General features: G+C 47.2%; 1 protein-coding gene across 1 annotated transcript in view; it reads right to left on the reverse strand.

Annotated features, from left to right (window-relative positions):
• TTBK1 (tau tubulin kinase 1) overlaps positions 1-16931 on the reverse strand; it is a 291426-nt gene extending 274495 nt beyond the window's left edge. The window contains exons 1-2 of the mRNA XM_059720348.1: positions 16841-16931; positions 12897-13055 (exon numbers count right to left, since the gene is read on the reverse strand). Coding sequence (XP_059576331.1) covers positions 12897-13055; positions 16841-16843 — 162 coding nt within the window. The 5' untranslated portion in view covers positions 16844-16931. The remainder of the gene's footprint in view (positions 1-12896; positions 13056-16840) is intronic.
• Positions 16932-18522: the final 1591 nt, after the last annotated feature.

The raw sequence follows: 18522 nt of genomic DNA on the forward strand, positions 1-18522 counted from the left end.
ATTCAAAGACTACAAATCCTGCCTACAATGAGATACCAAAGAAACTGAAAATATATATAAAGTGGATCAGCTGTGCTGGGATGCCCCAGTGTTTTGTTTGGACAAAACACTAGCCCTCATCCTGCACATTAATGGTGTGTAACAAAAGGCAACATGTTCCCCACTTACAGAGATGCACCCCTAGGAATCTCCAGGACATGTCCCTGAAAACAGGGAAAATCAGGTTTACCTGCTTACAGAGATGAACTCTGGAGATCCCAGGGGTGCATCTCTGCCAGGGACACATCTCTGTAAGCATGGAACTCCAGCTTTCCTCACTAATGGGGATGCACCCTGGAAATTGCCAGGAGCATGTGTAATGAGATTGGGCTCTATTACTGTGGGGAGGAGAGCATCTGAGCCAACTCCAAACAAGGACAGCTTCTGCCCCCGCCCCCCCCCAGCTCCAAGACAGACACAGCTGTGTTGCAGCTGTACCAGGCAGCCAGAAGTCAGCACAGCAAGCGCAGCCCCAAAAGACAGCCCAAACTGGGGGAATGCCCCAGCTGCAGGCAACTGGGAGCCCAGCCATCTGGGCAGGGCAGAAGGGCCCACCACCATAATAGAGGAGGATAAGAGCAGCCAGGAGCAGATGCCAAAATGGTTTCCCAGGGTGGTAAAGGGCTGGTGGCATTACCAGGGGTGTATGCAGACTGTGTGGTCCCCAGACAGGGCTTGCCTTACCCTGTCAAGGCTCTGGGGCTAGCCCACACCCAGGTGAGGGTGGCTGAGGACTGGGATCATAGTGTGGACTGTGGAGACCACAGAGGACCAGCACAAGTATAAGTGCAGATCTTTGTATTTTATTATTGTTACTTTTGCCTTTTCTAGTTATACACCTAGGGCTGGCAGCCTAGGGCTTGGGAAGAAACCTGTATACTTGGGGGGGGCAAGCCTCAGGCCAACTGCTCAGGGAGGCCAGGGTCCTGGTCAGTGGGTCCTCAGCCAACCCAACACAGCTAAAATAAAAGGAGGCAGGGAGTGGAAGTACACCCAACCCAACACAGCCAGCAGTGCCCCTCTGGACTCATGGCTGCCCACCCGATTCACAAGTGGTGTCAGGAGTAGGACCTGAACCCATGTGTCCCACTGCATCTGCAAGTGAAGAGCAATGCAAATTAGGCCCTGGCTGGAGCCATGGACAGGTGTTACAGCTCCTGGTGCAGGAGCAGGCAGCAATGGCCAAGCAGAGCAAACAGCAATGGGCCCACATGGCTTGCTTGGTACATCTGCAGGTACAAGCCACTTAGAAGCTAAAGGAGGCTACTGAGGAGAATAAAAGAGCCATGATGCAGATCCTGAAGCAGAGTGCAGGAGCCACAGTGGTCAGTCTAAAGCCTGCAGGGATACCCTGGATGTCCAAGAATGGTGATCCAGAACTTTTTTTTGAGGACTTTGAGTGAATGGCTGCCCAGACTTGGTGGCCTCAAACCACCTGGGCACCCTGGCTAGGGCTGCTGCTTACTGGGGAAGCCCGGAGGGCTTATGGAGGGATACTACTGACTGATGCCACCAACCACAACCGGGTGAAGGAGGCTATCCCCAGTGGTTGCAGGTAGCCAAGGAATTTCCCTGTCAAGGGTTTCAGAGCAAGAAAGCCCCTGGGGCATTAAGCCCCCACCAGTTAGTTCATATGCTCCAGGATGAGGCATATGGGTGGTTGCAGCCTCAGCATGGGCAACTGGTGCCTCCTGAGTCATGGGGGCACTTGCGTCCCCAGCAGATAGTCAGTAACTGAGGGGAGGGGTACCCCCCCCATGGCCAATCCCACAGACCAGGCAGGGGGTTCCCGTGAGGCCAGTCCCCACAGCCAATCCCTAGTGCCTTAGTCCCCCCATGGTCAATCCCTAGTGCTGATCCTGCTGACCATGGCCAATCCTGCCAAACCACAAGTGGCAGCAGCACGCTGCTGGCACTTCTGGGCAGACTACTGGCACTTCCAGGTGAGTACAATCAGCCATGGGGGGACTGCTTCTCCTGGGGCACCCCACTCCTCGGCCAATACTCTCAGGAGGAGTACCAGTGCTCTCAGAGGGGCATCAGTGTTCTCATCTGCCACCCTCACCCTGGAATGCTGGCTGTCAGGGGGTGCACCAGTGCTCTCAGGGGGTGCATGTGCACCCCTACGCATCACCACTTAGCCTTAGGACAGGGGTTCAGAGGATGTAATGGAGATTATAGTCTTAGAACAATTTATTTGGGACTTAGAAGGGACAGTCAAACTATGGCTGCAGTGACACCAACCTAAATCAGTGCCTGAAGCCCTGAAGCTAGCAGAGGATTTTTTGGTAACAGGGTGCAAACATGTCCTGAAGTAGGGGGCAATGTGCCTAGGACCTAAGGTCAGGGCTCCCTCCCCTCAGGGTAAGGCTGTGCTTCAACCATTCCTGATGGCGTATGGTGGACTCTGCCTCCAATGCAGACAACCCAGGCACTACATCCATACCTGCCACAAGGGAAGCACAGGAGGAGTCTGGGTAGCAATTCTATGGCCTGGGTATTAAAGGAAGTCTGCACTACGTGGAAGATCCAAAAGCTCCGAACATTGGTGTACCTCCCTCAAACAGACAGCTTGGTTGAGCGGTTCAACTGGACCTTCAAAAGTATGCTGAAGAAAGTTGCCAGACAAGATTAACAGCAGTGGAACAAACTACTGGAACCACTAATGTTTGCCTACTGAGAAGCCCCCCAAAGCACCACCAGGTTCTCGCCATTTGAGTTATTATATGGCCGCCACCCCCGCAGGATTTTAGACTTGATCAGGGAAGGTTGGGAGCAACAGGGAGGGTCAGCACAGAACCCCATAGCCCATGTGCTAGAAATAAGAGAAGCTATGAGAAGCTATGCCTCAAGACCTAAGGTTGAGGAGGACCGGGTTAGAGTGCTACTGGAGGGGCTGGACGTGTTCAAATCGGCAGGTCCAGATGCTCTCCACCCCAGGGTGTTGAGGGAGCTAGCAGGGGTTATTGCAGGGCCCTTGGCATGGCTTTACGAGAGCTCATGGTGCCCGGGCCAGGTGCCAGATGATTGGAAGATAGCCAATGTGGTCCCCCATCTTTAAAAAAGGGAGGAGGGAGGACCCGGGCAACTAAAGGCCCATCAGCGTTACCTCAATCCTGGGGAAACTCTTTGAGAAGATCATCAAGGAGCACATCTGTGACAGGCCGGCATCAGGGATGATGCTCAAGGGCAACCAGCATGGTTTCATTAAGGGCAGGTCACATCAGACCAACCTGATTGCCTTATATGATCAGGTCACAAAAGAATTGGATGCAGGTGTCGCCATGGATGTAGTCTTTCTGGACTTCAGCAAGGCCTTTGACACTGTCGACCACCCCATCCTCATTAAAAAACTAGGTGACTGTGGCATCAATGCCTACACAGTCAGATGGACTGTGAATTGGCTGAAGGGTCGTACTCAGAGGGTGGTGGTGGACGGATCATATTCGACCTGGGGGGAAGTGGGCAGCGGAGTCCCCCAGGGCTCGGTCCTTGGGCCCACACTCTTCAATTTCTTTATCAGCAATTTGGACGACGGGGTGAAAAGCAACCTGTTCAAATTTGCTGATGATACCAAAATTTGGGGAGTGGTGGGCACGTTAGCAGGGAGGGAGAGACTGCAGAAAGACCTGAATAGGTTGCAGGGACAGGCTAACAAAAACAGGATGCGTTTCAATACAGACAAGTGCAGGGTGCTGTACTTGGGCAGTAGTAACCAGCAGCACACTTATAAGATGGGAAACTCCCTTCTTGAGAGCACGGAGGCAGAAAGGGATCTTGGAGTCATTACTGACTCCAAGATGAACATGGGCCGACAATGCAAGGTCATGGTTGGCAGGGCTAACCGGACCTTATCGTGCATCCACACGTGCATCTCAAGTAGGTCCAAGGAGGTGATCCTCCCCCTCTACGCGACACTGGTCAGGCCACAGCTGGAGTATTGTGTCCAGTTCTGGGCACCCCACTTCAAGAGGAATGTGGACAACATTGAGAGGGTTCAGAGGAGGGCCACCCGCATGATCCGGGGACAGCAGGGCAGACCCTACAATGAGAGGCTATGGGACCTGAACCTGTTCAGCCTTCACAAGAGAAGGCTGAGGGGGGACCTGGTGACCGTCTATAAACTCACTAGGGGGGACCAGAAGGGTTTGGGGGAGACCTTGTTTCCCCTAGCGCCCCCTGGGATAACAAGGAATAACGGCCACAAGTTGTCGGACAGTAGGTTTAGATTAGACATCCGTAAGAACTACACAGTTAGGGAGGCTAGGATCTGGAACCAACTTCCAAGGGAAGTGGTGCTGGCTCCTACCCTGGGGGTTTTTAAGAAGCGGCTTGATGCCTACCTGGCTGGGGTCATTTGAGCCCAGTTTTCTTCCTGGCCCGGCAGGGGGTCGGACCTGAAGATCTGCAAGGTCCCTTCCGACCCTACTTCTATGATTCTATGAACCGTGAGAGCATTGGCACAAGAACAATCTACAGATGGCCAAGGTAGGCAAGCTGCTGGATACAACCAGCAAGTGCCTGACAGGCAGATCAGTGAGGGTGATCAGATACTTGTGTTGCTCCCTGATGACATTTCTAAGTTCATGGCCCAGGTGGCAAGGACTGTATGAGGTAATATAGCAGACAGGCCTGGTAGACTATGTAGTGTGGCAACTGAGGAGACAGAAAACCCAGCAGATCTATCACATTAACCTCTTTAAAAAGTGGGTAGACCGGGAGGTCCTGTTTGTCACTGCCACCCCAGAGTCAGATGAGTTTGGTCCAGAGGTGCTGGGACAGGACTTGGGTGGGCCCGTTCGGATAGGGACAGGTCTGATGCCTCTGAAGCCTCTGAAGCTTCTCCAAAGTGTCCAAAACTTTTCCAAAGCACTTCGGAAGCTCCAAACTGCTTCAGAAAGCCTGAATAAGCCAGTGCTTTGTTCCAGGCAAGCTACTTCAGACAGTGAAGCATCTGAAGCGGCCCCGGATCCAAAGTGCGGTCCAAAGCCTCACACAGCCCTACTACACATGCTATTAAGGAGACACAATAAACGCTGGTGCAGTTTGCACGGGAGTTAACTGCTCCTGGGTGTAGTGTCTACACATGCACCTGTAACCACAGCAATTAGAGCCAAGGTGCAGCAGACCTGGGCAGGCAGGAGGTACATGAGGTCATCCCTGACTCCAGGTGGCAGCATTGAGCAATGGAGGGGCTGACAGGAGCCAAGGGTCTGGCCCCTAGCAGTGCCTGGCGGTCACTGTCCACATGAGCATTTGATCACAGTTAATTATTCTGCCATAAGATAATACTGTTCCTGACAGTACTATCTTACAGCAAAGTTCTTCTGTGCATCTAATACCAACATACATGTTCTACTGTGCCCTAATACCAACATACATGTGGACAGTGATGCTCTGCTGTGGAGCTAATCAGTCAACTCTGCAATACAAGTAAAATACACATGTAGATGCACTGAGTCTGAATTAAGTTCAGCCTGCCATCTTCCATTCACGGGGGCTGTACACCCTACAGCACATGCACTCAAGTCAAGGCCACCTTCTCTCTGTTTTACAATGGTCACAGCCCTTTTTTCCATCACATTACCAGCAAATTTTTTCTTTAAAAGTGTTCATCACCAAGAAGGACTCAAGAGTGGCAGCTGTAAAACAGATTCTTTCACATTCATACAAGCAGTCTTCCCCAAAAAACAACATGATGCTCCCTGCCCAGTCCCCTTTCCAAAAAAAATAGTTGCTGGCAGCAAGCTGAACTTGAAACACATAGGAGTCACTGGAAATTGAACTGTCACCAGACTGACTGAAACAAACTAAAATTTTCATTTGTCAAAACACTGTCAACCATTTTAAGAAAAAGAAAGCTCAGGGGAAGCATTTAACTAATCTAAAATTAGCCCTTGGTTCAACGCTGGGACTATGCCAGGTCTGAAAGTCAGACAGTTCAATTAGACTTCACAGGAAAAGCATGCCAAATGAAAGAACAGATTACATAAAAATATTCCAGTGGCTGAACTCTAGCTCCACATGAACATACTAGTCACCATCCTAGACATGTTCTGTAACATGAAGTAACACTGGGACTGTCTAACTCCCACATTCTGAATTAGACTCAGCAGAACCAATCTTTAATAAAGGGACAGTGTAGCAGGTTGCCACCTCAGGGCCTTTTCAACCAGGCTTTTCCCCCTTTCCCAAGCATCTCTCAGCCAGCCTCAGTAATATGTCATCTTTAAACCTACTGGTTTCTGCTGCCTGGAGCACCTATCAGCGTGCTCCAGTAACATGAAGTCTTTCAGTAAAATAAAGCAAGTAAACAATTTTTTTTTCCAACAACAGGAATAGTTTGCCATCCCTCAGTATTTTAAAAGTATTCCCTCTTTCCAGCAGAACAATAGTTCTCAACTTTTTTAGATTCAAGGCACTCTTCAATAGACTCAAGGCCCCCCTCAGAAGATGCCAGCTCTTAGTTTTCACTCATTTTTTTACTATATAAAAATAACAGAGCAATTATTCTTCTGTTGCAAAGAACTTAGAAAAACTACAGCCAGTCAGAAATGCTTTTGACACTACAGATTCCTTACTTTAAATCTCTAGGTTCATCATGTGAATCATGTTTGCATACCTAACAATGCTACCATTGTGTGGCACCCCACAGAATCCCTGAAAACTTCTTAAGCTGCAACACACTGGTTGAGAATCACTGATCTAAAGAAATAATCATAAAAAAGAATAAAGATTTCATCACACAGGACATATTGGTCTCACTGTATAAATACAGCTACAACAAAAAGAAGATTTTACAACAAAAAAAATTAATACTTCCACACATGCATGCCAGAGGACATGAAGATATAATGAAACCTTTTACCCATGTTATCTTCATTGCAGAATCTGCAGGACACTAAGAACTGGAGACCCTATTAACTACCAACATCCTGAAATTTATATGGAATATTTTGAAACTGAATTATACAATGCAGATGACAGGTAGTAACTACCTTTTTTCAAGTAAATTAGAAAATCATGCAAGTAAAATCTCAAAAAATGCCTAATTGCATTCTTTTAATTTCCATGTTTTATATTTATTTTCCATATTACAACAGCATGCAAAGGCCTCCAGCAGTGATCAGGGCTCCAATGCACTACAAAAGAACAAGGTAAAATGATCCCTGTCCTTCAAGAGATTCCACTCCAGGCCAGACAGAAAAAGGAAGAGGGCTGTGTTGGACAGGAGGCTAGTCTCCCTTTTTTAAATTAAATTCTTCTTCATTCAAACTGTAACATGGCACCCATTACATCTACAACATGTGGAAGGGACAAGATTAAGCCTGTGACCCACTCCCAGCCAGCTGTTGTATAATTAGAGCCAGTTAACTCAAAGTACAGAGATTAACCAAAGGCATGTAAACATGGAGCATTCATGTGCCATGTTCATCAGGAACAAACAAGTGCCAGAGTATTGCATACATATGTCTATGTATATCTGTGAAACTTGAAAGAGCTTGCAATGCCTTCTGCACACATTCCCAAAGAACTGCCAAAATTCATCACTGCAATCTCCTTGCCACCATAGCCCTTCCACCTGGATCATTATGCTGACTCTTCAGACATCCTGGGCTTTCTGTTTACAGTTCTTCTCACTCCTAACTCGGAGCTGGAAAACAGAGATTCTCATCAACTTTTTATTGCCTTCAGCAAGACACGTACCTCCCCCGTTTCTCAGTTCCTCAGTGATAAAGAAAGGTAATATTTACTTACCTCACAGAACAGATGAAAGGACTCATGTTAGTGAAGAATTTTAAAAATCAAGTGTTATTGTTGTAATGATCATTGACTATTATTGCTGACAGTGCAACAGCAACTTTCTCCATTCATTCAATTTATGAATGTATGTACTAAGAGGCAGAAAAAGTAGCAATGTACATGGTTAGGACTACTACCACTTTCTATTCTGCATATCTACCTATGGCTGAACATTTTAGAAAGTTTTGCTGTTTCTGAAAATATGTTATGTCCTAAGGCCTATGCTCAAAAATTATTACAGCCATTTCATGAAGAAGTTCCAACACCTCTGTATTTTGAAACAAGAACATGAAATTTGGCAAAGCAGTCATCCTCTCATCAGGGGTGTGCCTTTTTCCATTCCTGTAAGAATTACGACAAATTTGGCCAAGTAAAACACTAAAAACAGAGGCACAGCTAGTTATTTTGGTGCCCGGACAGAGGGGGATGAGAGGCACCAGGCCAGGGGGAAGCTGTTTTCAGCCCTGGCTTTACACTGTAGATGTGTAAGCATGTGCTTGTAGACTGAGAATGCACAGTACAGCAATGCACTGGGTGGGTCTGCATGCAGCAATACGTGTGTATACCTGATCATAATTCCTGGAAAAATTATGCAGGCAGAGAAGCAGCCTTTTCATATTTTAAGCCCATGAGCTGATTATTTAGGGCACGTGCCCAGGAAGCCAACGACCTGGGGCCCAGGCCTCTCTCATCCAGAGGAAGTCTGACCCTGTGTCTCTCTAACTGCTGAGCACAGCACTCTAACCAGAAGACAACATATCAGTCGTTATGCCAAGCCCTCTGTACCTTTAGAGGCTGAGCCACTATACCTTACATTTGGAAGTCATTGGATAAAATGGACAGAAAGAAGTGACTTATCTGTCCTACCTTGAGCAACAGTCCAGACTAGAACACAAGGTCTATACTCAGCCAAGGCAGCAATCATCTCTTTGAGCCACACACCCTCCAGCTTACTTACTTTCCCCTTGTACCACATATTCCCCTCTCTTGATTGCCCATGGGGCCAGCTTCAAAAGAATGGTTAAACAGAGGTCTGGAGGATAATGACTAACCTGTACCATGGGGGCTACAGCATTGTCCTATAAAGTCAGAGGTGTAGGTGCAAGCCCCCACTGAGGGAAGGTGACTAGAACCCAATGCTTAGATTTATCCCACCTACTGGGCATCTTACTGGGCTTAGGAGCCTAAGTGTGATTCTATTCCACTTTGTTCAAATCCCTGAAAATCCATTAACGTCAGATACATTTTCATAACTCGGACACAGCTATGTGTCCAGAATGGTTGTGCCTAAGCAGCTACATGCATGCCCAGCCAGTGCATAGCCTAATGAGAATAATCTAAGCACATACTATTGTGTCTATGCTGCAGAGAGGAAATACAATCACCATCTGAGTTAACTGCCAAAAATGCAACTTACATGGCTAAAATTCTTGCAGGTGGCATCTTACATTGGGCCAACTGTAGGTCGGGGAAGGGTACCATGATACCCAAAAGCTTGCATCGGTCTATACCAACCATACAGTTGGTCCAATAAAAGACATCACCAGCAAGAATTCTTGCCTGACATAGCTCTTGGACCATCACAACAACAATATCACCTCAACACTTACATGACTAGGTGACTGCCATTTAGATTCAAATAGGAAAATGGAATTCCACCCAATTTTCCTCTGTGTTGATAAATAAGTCATTTAAACCATATTTTCCACAGGTGATCATTAGTTATGAGTCCCTCGTTTTCTGGGTCCCTTATTTGAGAGAGCAAGAGTCTAACTTCCTGTACAGAAATCCTTCATACACACAGGTACAAGCAATGTCAGTTGATGCTGTGCTCTGATTATATACTTTAAAATGTGAAGTACTGCAAAATGTGAAGTATTCTGAAAAAATCAGAAGCAGTTTTAAATCCCTAACCATAAGATAGGGTAAATGACATAATTTTGCCTCATAAAGTGGTTGTAAAGATAAATTCATTAATGTTTCTGAAGCACTCAGATAATACAGTAAGGAGTACTATGGACAAACACAAGAGAAAATTAGTGATGTTTGAAAAAGGTTTAAATGATAGACAGGAAGTAAAGCCTGGAACTACACAATGCATAATGAGGATAAAAAGAAATACCGAGTAGCTACTCATTCATGACCAGCTCTCTACACTTAATGGCGGGGAGGGAAGGAAGTCCTGTGGGGGAAAAATTGAATACCATAAAGTGATTAAAGACTGTACCATATGCATTCACATAAAGGGGAATGAATTAAAGTTGTACCAGCAGTCTTAATCTGGCACTTGCTAACATCTGAGAATTTGACTTTGAAATCCTAATAATGGTCTTTTAACACAGATTTGCGTGTTTGTTTGTTATGTATTTATAGGCATGCCTTTGTTTTTTTTCCTATTGCAGTACCTCTGAGCCTTGCAGAAAGGCTCTGTCAGTCCTACCCAGAAAGACGCAGCAAAGTGCTCACTGCAATGCTTCTTAAAATTGTCCGACTGACGTGCTCTAAATCAGATACCTCAATTAGGGCTCTTGGATTAGTCAAATGTAACTCCGCTGAGAGTTTCTACACCAGAGGCAGGCAAAATACATCCTGCCAAGCACTTTCACCCGGCTCATGGTTCCCACCAATGAACTGTACCCTGCCCAGCCCTTCCGCCCACAAGGGTGGGAGTGAGGCATCCACATATACACACGCCCCCAACATACCCCATTGTACCTCACTCCCACCCTCGTGGATGGAAGGACCTCACCCGGCCAGCAGGCAGCTTCTGAGTAGGGCTGTTGCTGCTGCTGTGGCAGCCACCAGGGGCCTACTCCACTTCCACAGCATCCCGCTCACTCTGGGCAGCGGGTAGGGAAGCGGCGGGAGTGGAGGCAGAGCTGCAGCTAGGTGGGACCACAGAGCATGGGGCTGGGGCTGTCAGCAATGCAGAGCCCATGTCCAGGGGGGCAGTGGCAGCATGAAGCTGAGGTGGGCAGCATGTGGGTGTGGGGGGGGGGGAACCCTCCCTACACTCTCCCCAACGTGCATAGCCCTGGCAGGCAACAGGGGAAGCAGCAGCAGCAGGCAGATGCACTCAGGGCACCTGTGCCTGGCACTGGTGCCCAGCAGCACATGGCTCCGGCCAGCACTGCACATTGCATCATGAGGCATAGCCCCTGCTGGGCCATCTCTATTACTGGCAGTCCCCACCACACACACGCAGCCCCCATACTTACATGGCATGGGAGCGAAGCTCCACACATTGGAGCCGACTGCCTTCCCACAGCAGGGTTTGGGAAAGGTTGCCAGCACAAGCACATGAGGCTTCCCACCCATGCTCTGCGAGGCGGGGGCTGAGTCCCTCGCTGCGATGTGCAGCACTGGCCAGAGCCATGCACTGCCAGGCACAAGCACCCTTGCCTGCTGCTGCACCATGGGAGGAATGTGGGGGGGGGGTCCCCACACACCCCAACTCTCTCTCACACCCCACAAACACCACATACCCACACCCTGCCCCCAGAACTCCCCACATGTACACACCCCCAACATACCATATGCCCCCCATGTGGCAGAAGGCCACCTCTGTTTCTCCCCAAAAACTCTGCTCTGTGCCAATTTGGTTAGGATGGGCCCTGCAGAGGGTACACACATTACCCTATCTCTTTAGGTAACCTGAGCTGGATACATTCCTGAGGGAGGAGGGAAACCTGCTCCCTCTGACTATGTGACTGGCATCACATACCTGGGTGAGGGGCTTGGGCTCGCTAGTGAGCTAGAGACTGCCAGTCTGCCCAGCAACCAGTGATGCATTTCAAATTGGTTGGCTGACAGCCAACAGGTGCTGGCTTCCATTGGACCAGATAAATGAGGTCATAAGGGCTATATAAGTTAAGGACTGCCTAGGAGGAAGGGGCAACAGCCATGAGGAAAACTCAGAGAGAGAGAGGAGCTGGACCATCTGAAACTTGTTCTCTCTCTCAAAACTCATGATCAAGGAACTGCCTGTCTCCAGAGGGAATCTCCAACTGCCTCTGGATGATACTCATGAGTAAGCTACCTGAGATCTAACTAAATATATAGCTTGCAGTAACTCAGATGCATAACCAAAGGCTACTCCAGCCACCCTGTTTGCTCTATGGGATTTCTCTGATACTACTCAACTCTGTACTCTAGTCCAACCCTACCCCTTGTAACCAATAAAGTTCTCCTTTGTACCTAGCATGGGAGACTTATTCGGAGTGGGTCTAAATTATGCCTTGGAGTCCCCTTGGTTTGGCTGACTAAGGGAGACCACTACTTGTGCTTCCAACTGAGGGAAGCATCCCAAGTTCTTGAAGTGAGTCAAATACCTTCGAGGGCTACTAGGCCTGTGTTTCCCAGGGGGCACCATGCCAGGATCAAGCCCATCCCTGGGTGGTGGCAGTTCTACCCCCAAGCTAGCGGGTGCGCTCCAGGAAGCAGGTTGGCCAGATGTGAGGAGCCCCCAGAGAGCCACTCGGAGCCTGGAAGGTGGTTGGGGTCTGTGAGGTGGGTGGTTCAATGCAGGAGCACCCCCTACTGGCCTGCCACACCCCACACACACCACCCACCATACACAAACATAAACATCCCCAACAGCCCATCATACACACACCCCCTCACAACATATACAAGACTAAGAATATATTTTGAATTATTATGCAATCACCTCTATATACACTATGCAAACACAAATCATGACAAAAATACTTTTTGTGATAAAATTAAAATATGTTATAGTAGATGTTTGACTTTTAGTGTGATTTGTTTTTTTTTCTGGTTCTAAGATGTAACATCCCCCACAAAAAGGTGTATTTCCAGGGGGAAAGGGGAGGGACTTCTGGTGACAAAGGTCAGGTGTTAGGAGGTGGGATGTCTGGTTGCAAGATGACAACCAGGGATGGGGGAACTGTCAAGGGGCGGGGATACCCATGTGGCCCTCAGAAGCTCACCAAACCTTGTTAAGCAACCCTCCACCAGAAATAATTGCACACCCCTGTTCTACAGGGACAGAGAAGGAGATCCACCTGAAAAATTCAGTCAGAACTACTCACCACTTTCCAGCGGTCCTTGACCACATAGTTGGCCGGCAGAATGTCGACCTGTTCCCCTCCTCCACTCATGTTTGGTTCGTCCTTAACGGCTGCTGCTAGGCACTGCATTTGCCAACCAGAAAGTATTTTAGTAGCTCCCAATTTAAATGAGCCATTTATCTGAGGAAAAATAGGAAAAAAAGAAAGAATTAGTGCAGGTCATTGCAAGTGGATCATGCTAGTGAAACTACATCTCAGCAGTCTTGTTCAGAATCAACTAGAAGCAGTGTCTTTCAAAAGAAGGCAACTCACTTCAGAGTCATGATAGCCCACTTTACACAAAAACCTGAGCTTCCTCCATGCACAAACCTGGCAGAAGCAAGCATGCCTGAGTCAGTAGTACAAAGTAAGGGATGATAAATTACTGGCTATACCATGCAGAATCTCAGTGATTTTTGGTCTAATAGCCAGCAACTCAAAGATGGACCAATGCCAAATTCTTGCAGACAGCCTGAATATCATGGGTTCATCAATAATGCAAGAGTCATAACTGTACCAGGCAAAAAGTTCTTGCTTTAACAGAACAGCTGATTTCAGCTTCAACTGACCTCATCTATCACACAAAATACAAAGGTTTTTGTATACTTCTAAACTACTTTTTAGACGTTTTGTTTGCTTCTCTCTCTTTCTCTCTCTAATGGTCTGGCTTAAGAGCAGAGATTAGTGGAAGAAAAGTAACCAAAGGGAGTGAATTTTAAAAGTAATGATAACTTGAAACTATTTTGAACTTTCAAAACTAGTCTGGACAAAATACCAGGGGGAATAAAATTACATGAACAAAGGAATGTTTTCATGCCATTTTTTCCAGATTACTAGTGGTGTAGTGATTGAGCAAAAGACAAATAACTATTTTCCTATTACACAAAGGTTAATACCAGCGAATTCAAGTTTCAGAGAAAGGTATGGTGAAAATATAGGGCAAGATTCACTGGTATGCTCTGGATACTTGCATTACACTGGTAATATCTACTGCACAGGCCAGGGGCGGACAATTATTTCAAGTGGAGGACCACTTACCCAGTTTTGGCAAGCTGTCAAGGGCCTCGTGGGTAGCCCCGCACCTTAACAGGTGCCTCTCCTCCTAGTCACCATCTTGTGACTGAAAGTCCCACCCCCTAACCCCTGACCTTTGCCAACAGAAGTCCCTCCCCTTGCCCCTGCAAGTACTCTTTTCAGAAAGGGGTTTTGCCACCTTGGAACCAGAAAAATACCAAATTATATTCTAAAAAGTGAACATCTACAACACTCATTAATTTGATTTTAAAAAATATTTTTGCCCTGATTTACATGCATTTGTATAGTGCACATAGAAGTGATTGTCTATAATAGATTAAACAAAGTCTTACTCTTACATATTGTGGGGGGTTGTAGGCTTGTCAGGGGCTATGGGTGTGTAGACGAGTGTGTAAGGAGGGGTTTGTGAGGGGAGATAGGTGTGGGAGTGTGGATGTGGGGTGAGGGAGCATGTGGGTATGTGTGTGGATATGTGGGGTGTGGGTGGCTGGGGTGTGGCGGCCTGCATGTATGGAAGTGCAAGGGAGTGTGGGTGCATGTGTATGGTGGGGGGTGCATGTGGGACTCACCCAGTGAACATACGCACACGTTCCTGGCCCCAGTACCTGAAGCAATGGGCAGGAAAGCGGGGAATGGCAGCTACAGGCCAGGGGAATGAGCAGCGGCCGGGCACATGGGAGTGCACCGACAGCTGGGCAGTAGCACAGGGCTCATGCTGGTGTCCTAGGGCCAGCACCAGAGGGGCCCAGAACACGGTGGCAGGAGCACGGAAGACCTGCCACCCCTCCAGCACAGCTGATGCCAGACCCCATATTCCTGCCATGCCATCTGGGCCCCACCAGCACCGGCCCTGGAACACCAGCACAGGCCCCACACTCCCACCCAGCTCCCACTCCCCCAAACCTGCAGCTGTCATTTCCCTGCTTTCCTGCCAGCTGTTGGCTGTACCAGCACCACAGGGTTCCTGGATGCATGACCACACTGAGGGACTCAGCAGGAGCTGGCCTGGACCCGAGGACTGGGGCAATCACCCACGCCCCCCCACACACACACATTTCTTATCTGAGTTTTCCTCTGGGATGCAGGGAGGCAGAAACAGTCCAAGGGGCACAGGCCAAAAGACTCTGCTAAGCACGGGGCTTCCAGGTGGGAGGGGGCTAGGGGTGGGGCCAGGCCAGGCAGGCCTTGCTTCAGGTAAGTCTATCATGGGGAGGGGGTGTGGAGGGGCAGATCAACACCCCCACAGTGAGGGACTGGGGCAGAGGTAGGGGCTGGGGTGAATGGGGCCCCAGGGCTGGGGCAGGTGGTAGGACACTTGGAGCCCAGGCATTGTGTCCAGGGCCATGGGGGGCTTCTGCCACTGTGCATGTCCCATCAGCGGCCCAGGGGGCACATGCCATTCACCACAACCCCACTCCCTCCCTCCCTTACCACAGGGGCCTCGATCTGTGCCCCACATGCCACTTCCCCATGACAGACTTAGCTGCTATGATGGGTAGTGCTCCACACACCACCAGGCTGCTACAGGCTGCAGCTGAATGTCTGTGCACACCCCTCCCTCCTGCCTGGAGCCTGAGCCTGGGCTGCCCTGCAGCCTTCTATGCTGCCACCAATGCCCATGTCTGGGGGTGCTAAGCCCCATTAGCCCCAGCCTTCTGCCACATATGACTGTAAAACCAATTTAAACTGCAAGCCTCGATCTGCCCCTACCAAATTAAAGGTTGATTTTTATCACTGGAGCAATGCAAAAAAGCCCGAGTACAATCAAAGAATCTGGTCCATAAAGTGCTATCACTGCTTTGGGGGTAGGATTAGACACCTAAACAAACAGCATCTTAAAACTGTATGTCTAAAGGATCATGTACATTTACAGCATTACACAAACGTAATCATGAAAGCAGAATGAATGGAGATCTGATGAGACAGAAAAAAAAGAGTGAAGGTCAAACCCTACTGCTTGCACAACTCTAACACGAAGAACGGTAAAATCTAACCAGCTCCATCCTACCCATGCTTCCTCCAGCATGCATCAAAGAAACTTTAGATTTGACTGCTTTGATGGGCTTGGCCTCAGCCTCCTTTTAGATGTGTGCAATCAAGTTCCAGTACTTCTCTTGCTTCCCTAAACATTCTGGGCCGTGATATATAGTCCTGTTTAGCCGTTCCTTTTATATTATGTCCACCCAGCACTACATAACAGCATGTAAATGCAGGATTGTCTCCCTATTTTTATATATAAATATATAGTGTAAATAAACCAAGAAAATTGCTATAAACCAGCAGCAGTGGACTCTGAACTGACTTAGAAATATCCATGCCCAATAGAGAAGTAAGGCTGAAACAATCAGGCAGGGATAAAAAGCAGGAAAGAAGCTCAGCTAGAAAGTCTAGATGAAAACAATTTTTAGTATAGTCTAATCTGGTGTGGTACAGCTTTTCTGTGTGTGGGAATGCTAGAGGGTATTATATATAATTCCTCTTCAGTAAATAACTGACAGGTCTTTGATACTACCAGCCAAATTAGAGACCACCTAATACAGAACCAACTGAGAAGTGTTGTATAAACAGCCTGGCCATATATGCTGGATAGTTATAAAATAAGCCTAAGTAACATTTTCAGATCATTTTTCCCATAAAACAGCTTAAACAATTGTATGGGATCTCAGTACTGTTAAAATAAAAGTATTAAATACACAATTTTCCACAGTGAAATCTGTGCAGTATAAAAGACCTCAGTACTATATTAGTTAGTATCACTCAATTCAGATTCACTGCAGCAGTGTTTGCTGAAACACAGTAAAAAAAAAAAGAAAGAACAGAAACATTAGTTTGAAATGTTGTTCAGATCGTCTTCAAATAGCAGAATAAAGCTACAGAAGTCTGTCTCTCACCATATTACTAAAGGTCCTGGAAACTGTGTTAAGCTCACTGTTGTAGAACTGCAATATCCCACTTTATTTCAAGGAACATCCTCGCTTCTGGAAGCCTATAACATTAAAATAAGCAATGATTATTTAGATGGCTGGATCCCTTCCTCTTCACTAACTCCCCCTCCAGAAAGAATGATCTTAATGTAAGAGCACAGTAGTATTTTTAAAAACCTCATGAAAAAGTATAGGTTCTACAACAGGAGAGACAGAAAGCACAAACCTGGTTGGGTATCAGGAGTGGAATGAGAAACTTCAGCAAGTTGAACTGATGTCTAGAATGCAGTCCCCTTACAACTTGAATGAGAGAAAAAGAAGAATATTGAAAGAACTGAAGCATGCCTATGCCCTTTCCTTCACATGCTTCCATCTGAAATGCACTGAAAAGTAGCCAGGTGCCCTAGATAAAGCTGCAGAGAACTGATAGGACAGAGGCAAGAGGATAACAGAATAAAAAGGTGGTGAAGTAGAAATAAAGGAAGGACCTTACGGGCTTTCCATGGTAACCAACCAACAGCTATGCAGTTCAGTTAATAGAAGCTATGGGTATTCAGTGTTCCTCACTCTTCTGTACTTCCAAAGAGATGTTTCTATGCTTAACATTCACCAGTATCAGTTTAAAATATAAATGAACAAACACCTCATAGTAAAAAAATGACTGTATAAATAAATCTCACAGTTGTCCACTGTTCCAAGAACAACACAGAAAAAAGCATGCTATGAGTATTGGAAAAGGAAACAACGATATTAGGAAAAACTCTCTCATTAGGAGGGTAGTAAAGCACTGGAACAGGTTACCCACATAGGTTTTGGACTGTCCATCCTTGGAGGTTTTTAAGACCTAGGTAGACAAAGCCTTGCCTGAGATGAGCTACCTGGGAATGGTACTGCTTTGAGCACGGGGTTGGACTAGATCAGGGGTGTCCAACCTTTTTGAATGTGGGGCCAGATCATGAACTTTTTATCACACAGTGGGCTAGTGAGCCATATTCAAAGACCTCACAGGAAGCGGTATCACATCAGGAAGTGATGTCACATGACCTTTGACACCAATTAAGTTGCAGGAAGTGACAATGAAATGGGTCTAACCATCCACCTCTGCCACTGTTCGGGACAGGATACTGAGCTAGATGGACCATTGGGCTGACCAAGCATGGCACTTTTTATGCTCTTCTGTTCTTTGGCTGAGCTTCCAAACTATGGCTCAGATTTGCAAAAAGAGGTACATAGGCATGTTACAAAGTTGTCATAAAAGATTTGGAGCCCTCTAAATCCCATTCATTTTAATGGAAGTTGGCCTTTGACTCAGCTTTGAAAATTTCAGCCCAAGGTGCCAACCAAATAAGTCAAAATATATTTTGCATTTCTATGCAGTGCATCTATGTGGGGCTCTCCAAGCATTTTACAAACATTAAATGAACCTCAGGATATCCCTGCTTTTCAGAAGAAATGTGATGGTGAGGACATTCTGGGAACATCTCTCACTCTGTGTGTGATCTGCTTCTACTGTCCTTGGACCCCTAGAAGGGCCCTTACTGCCTCATTTCCAGTTCAGAGTAGTAAAAGTGTAAGTGGGGAGGAAGGGCTTATTTTTTGGCAGCAGGTTTGAGTGGCTTGAAGCTAGTAAAGATGTACCCATGATTAGT

This window comes from Alligator mississippiensis, chromosome 1, assembly GCF_030867095.1.
Source record: "Alligator mississippiensis isolate rAllMis1 chromosome 1, rAllMis1, whole genome shotgun sequence".
In the NCBI taxonomy this organism is placed as follows: domain Eukaryota; kingdom Metazoa; phylum Chordata; order Crocodylia; family Alligatoridae; genus Alligator; species Alligator mississippiensis.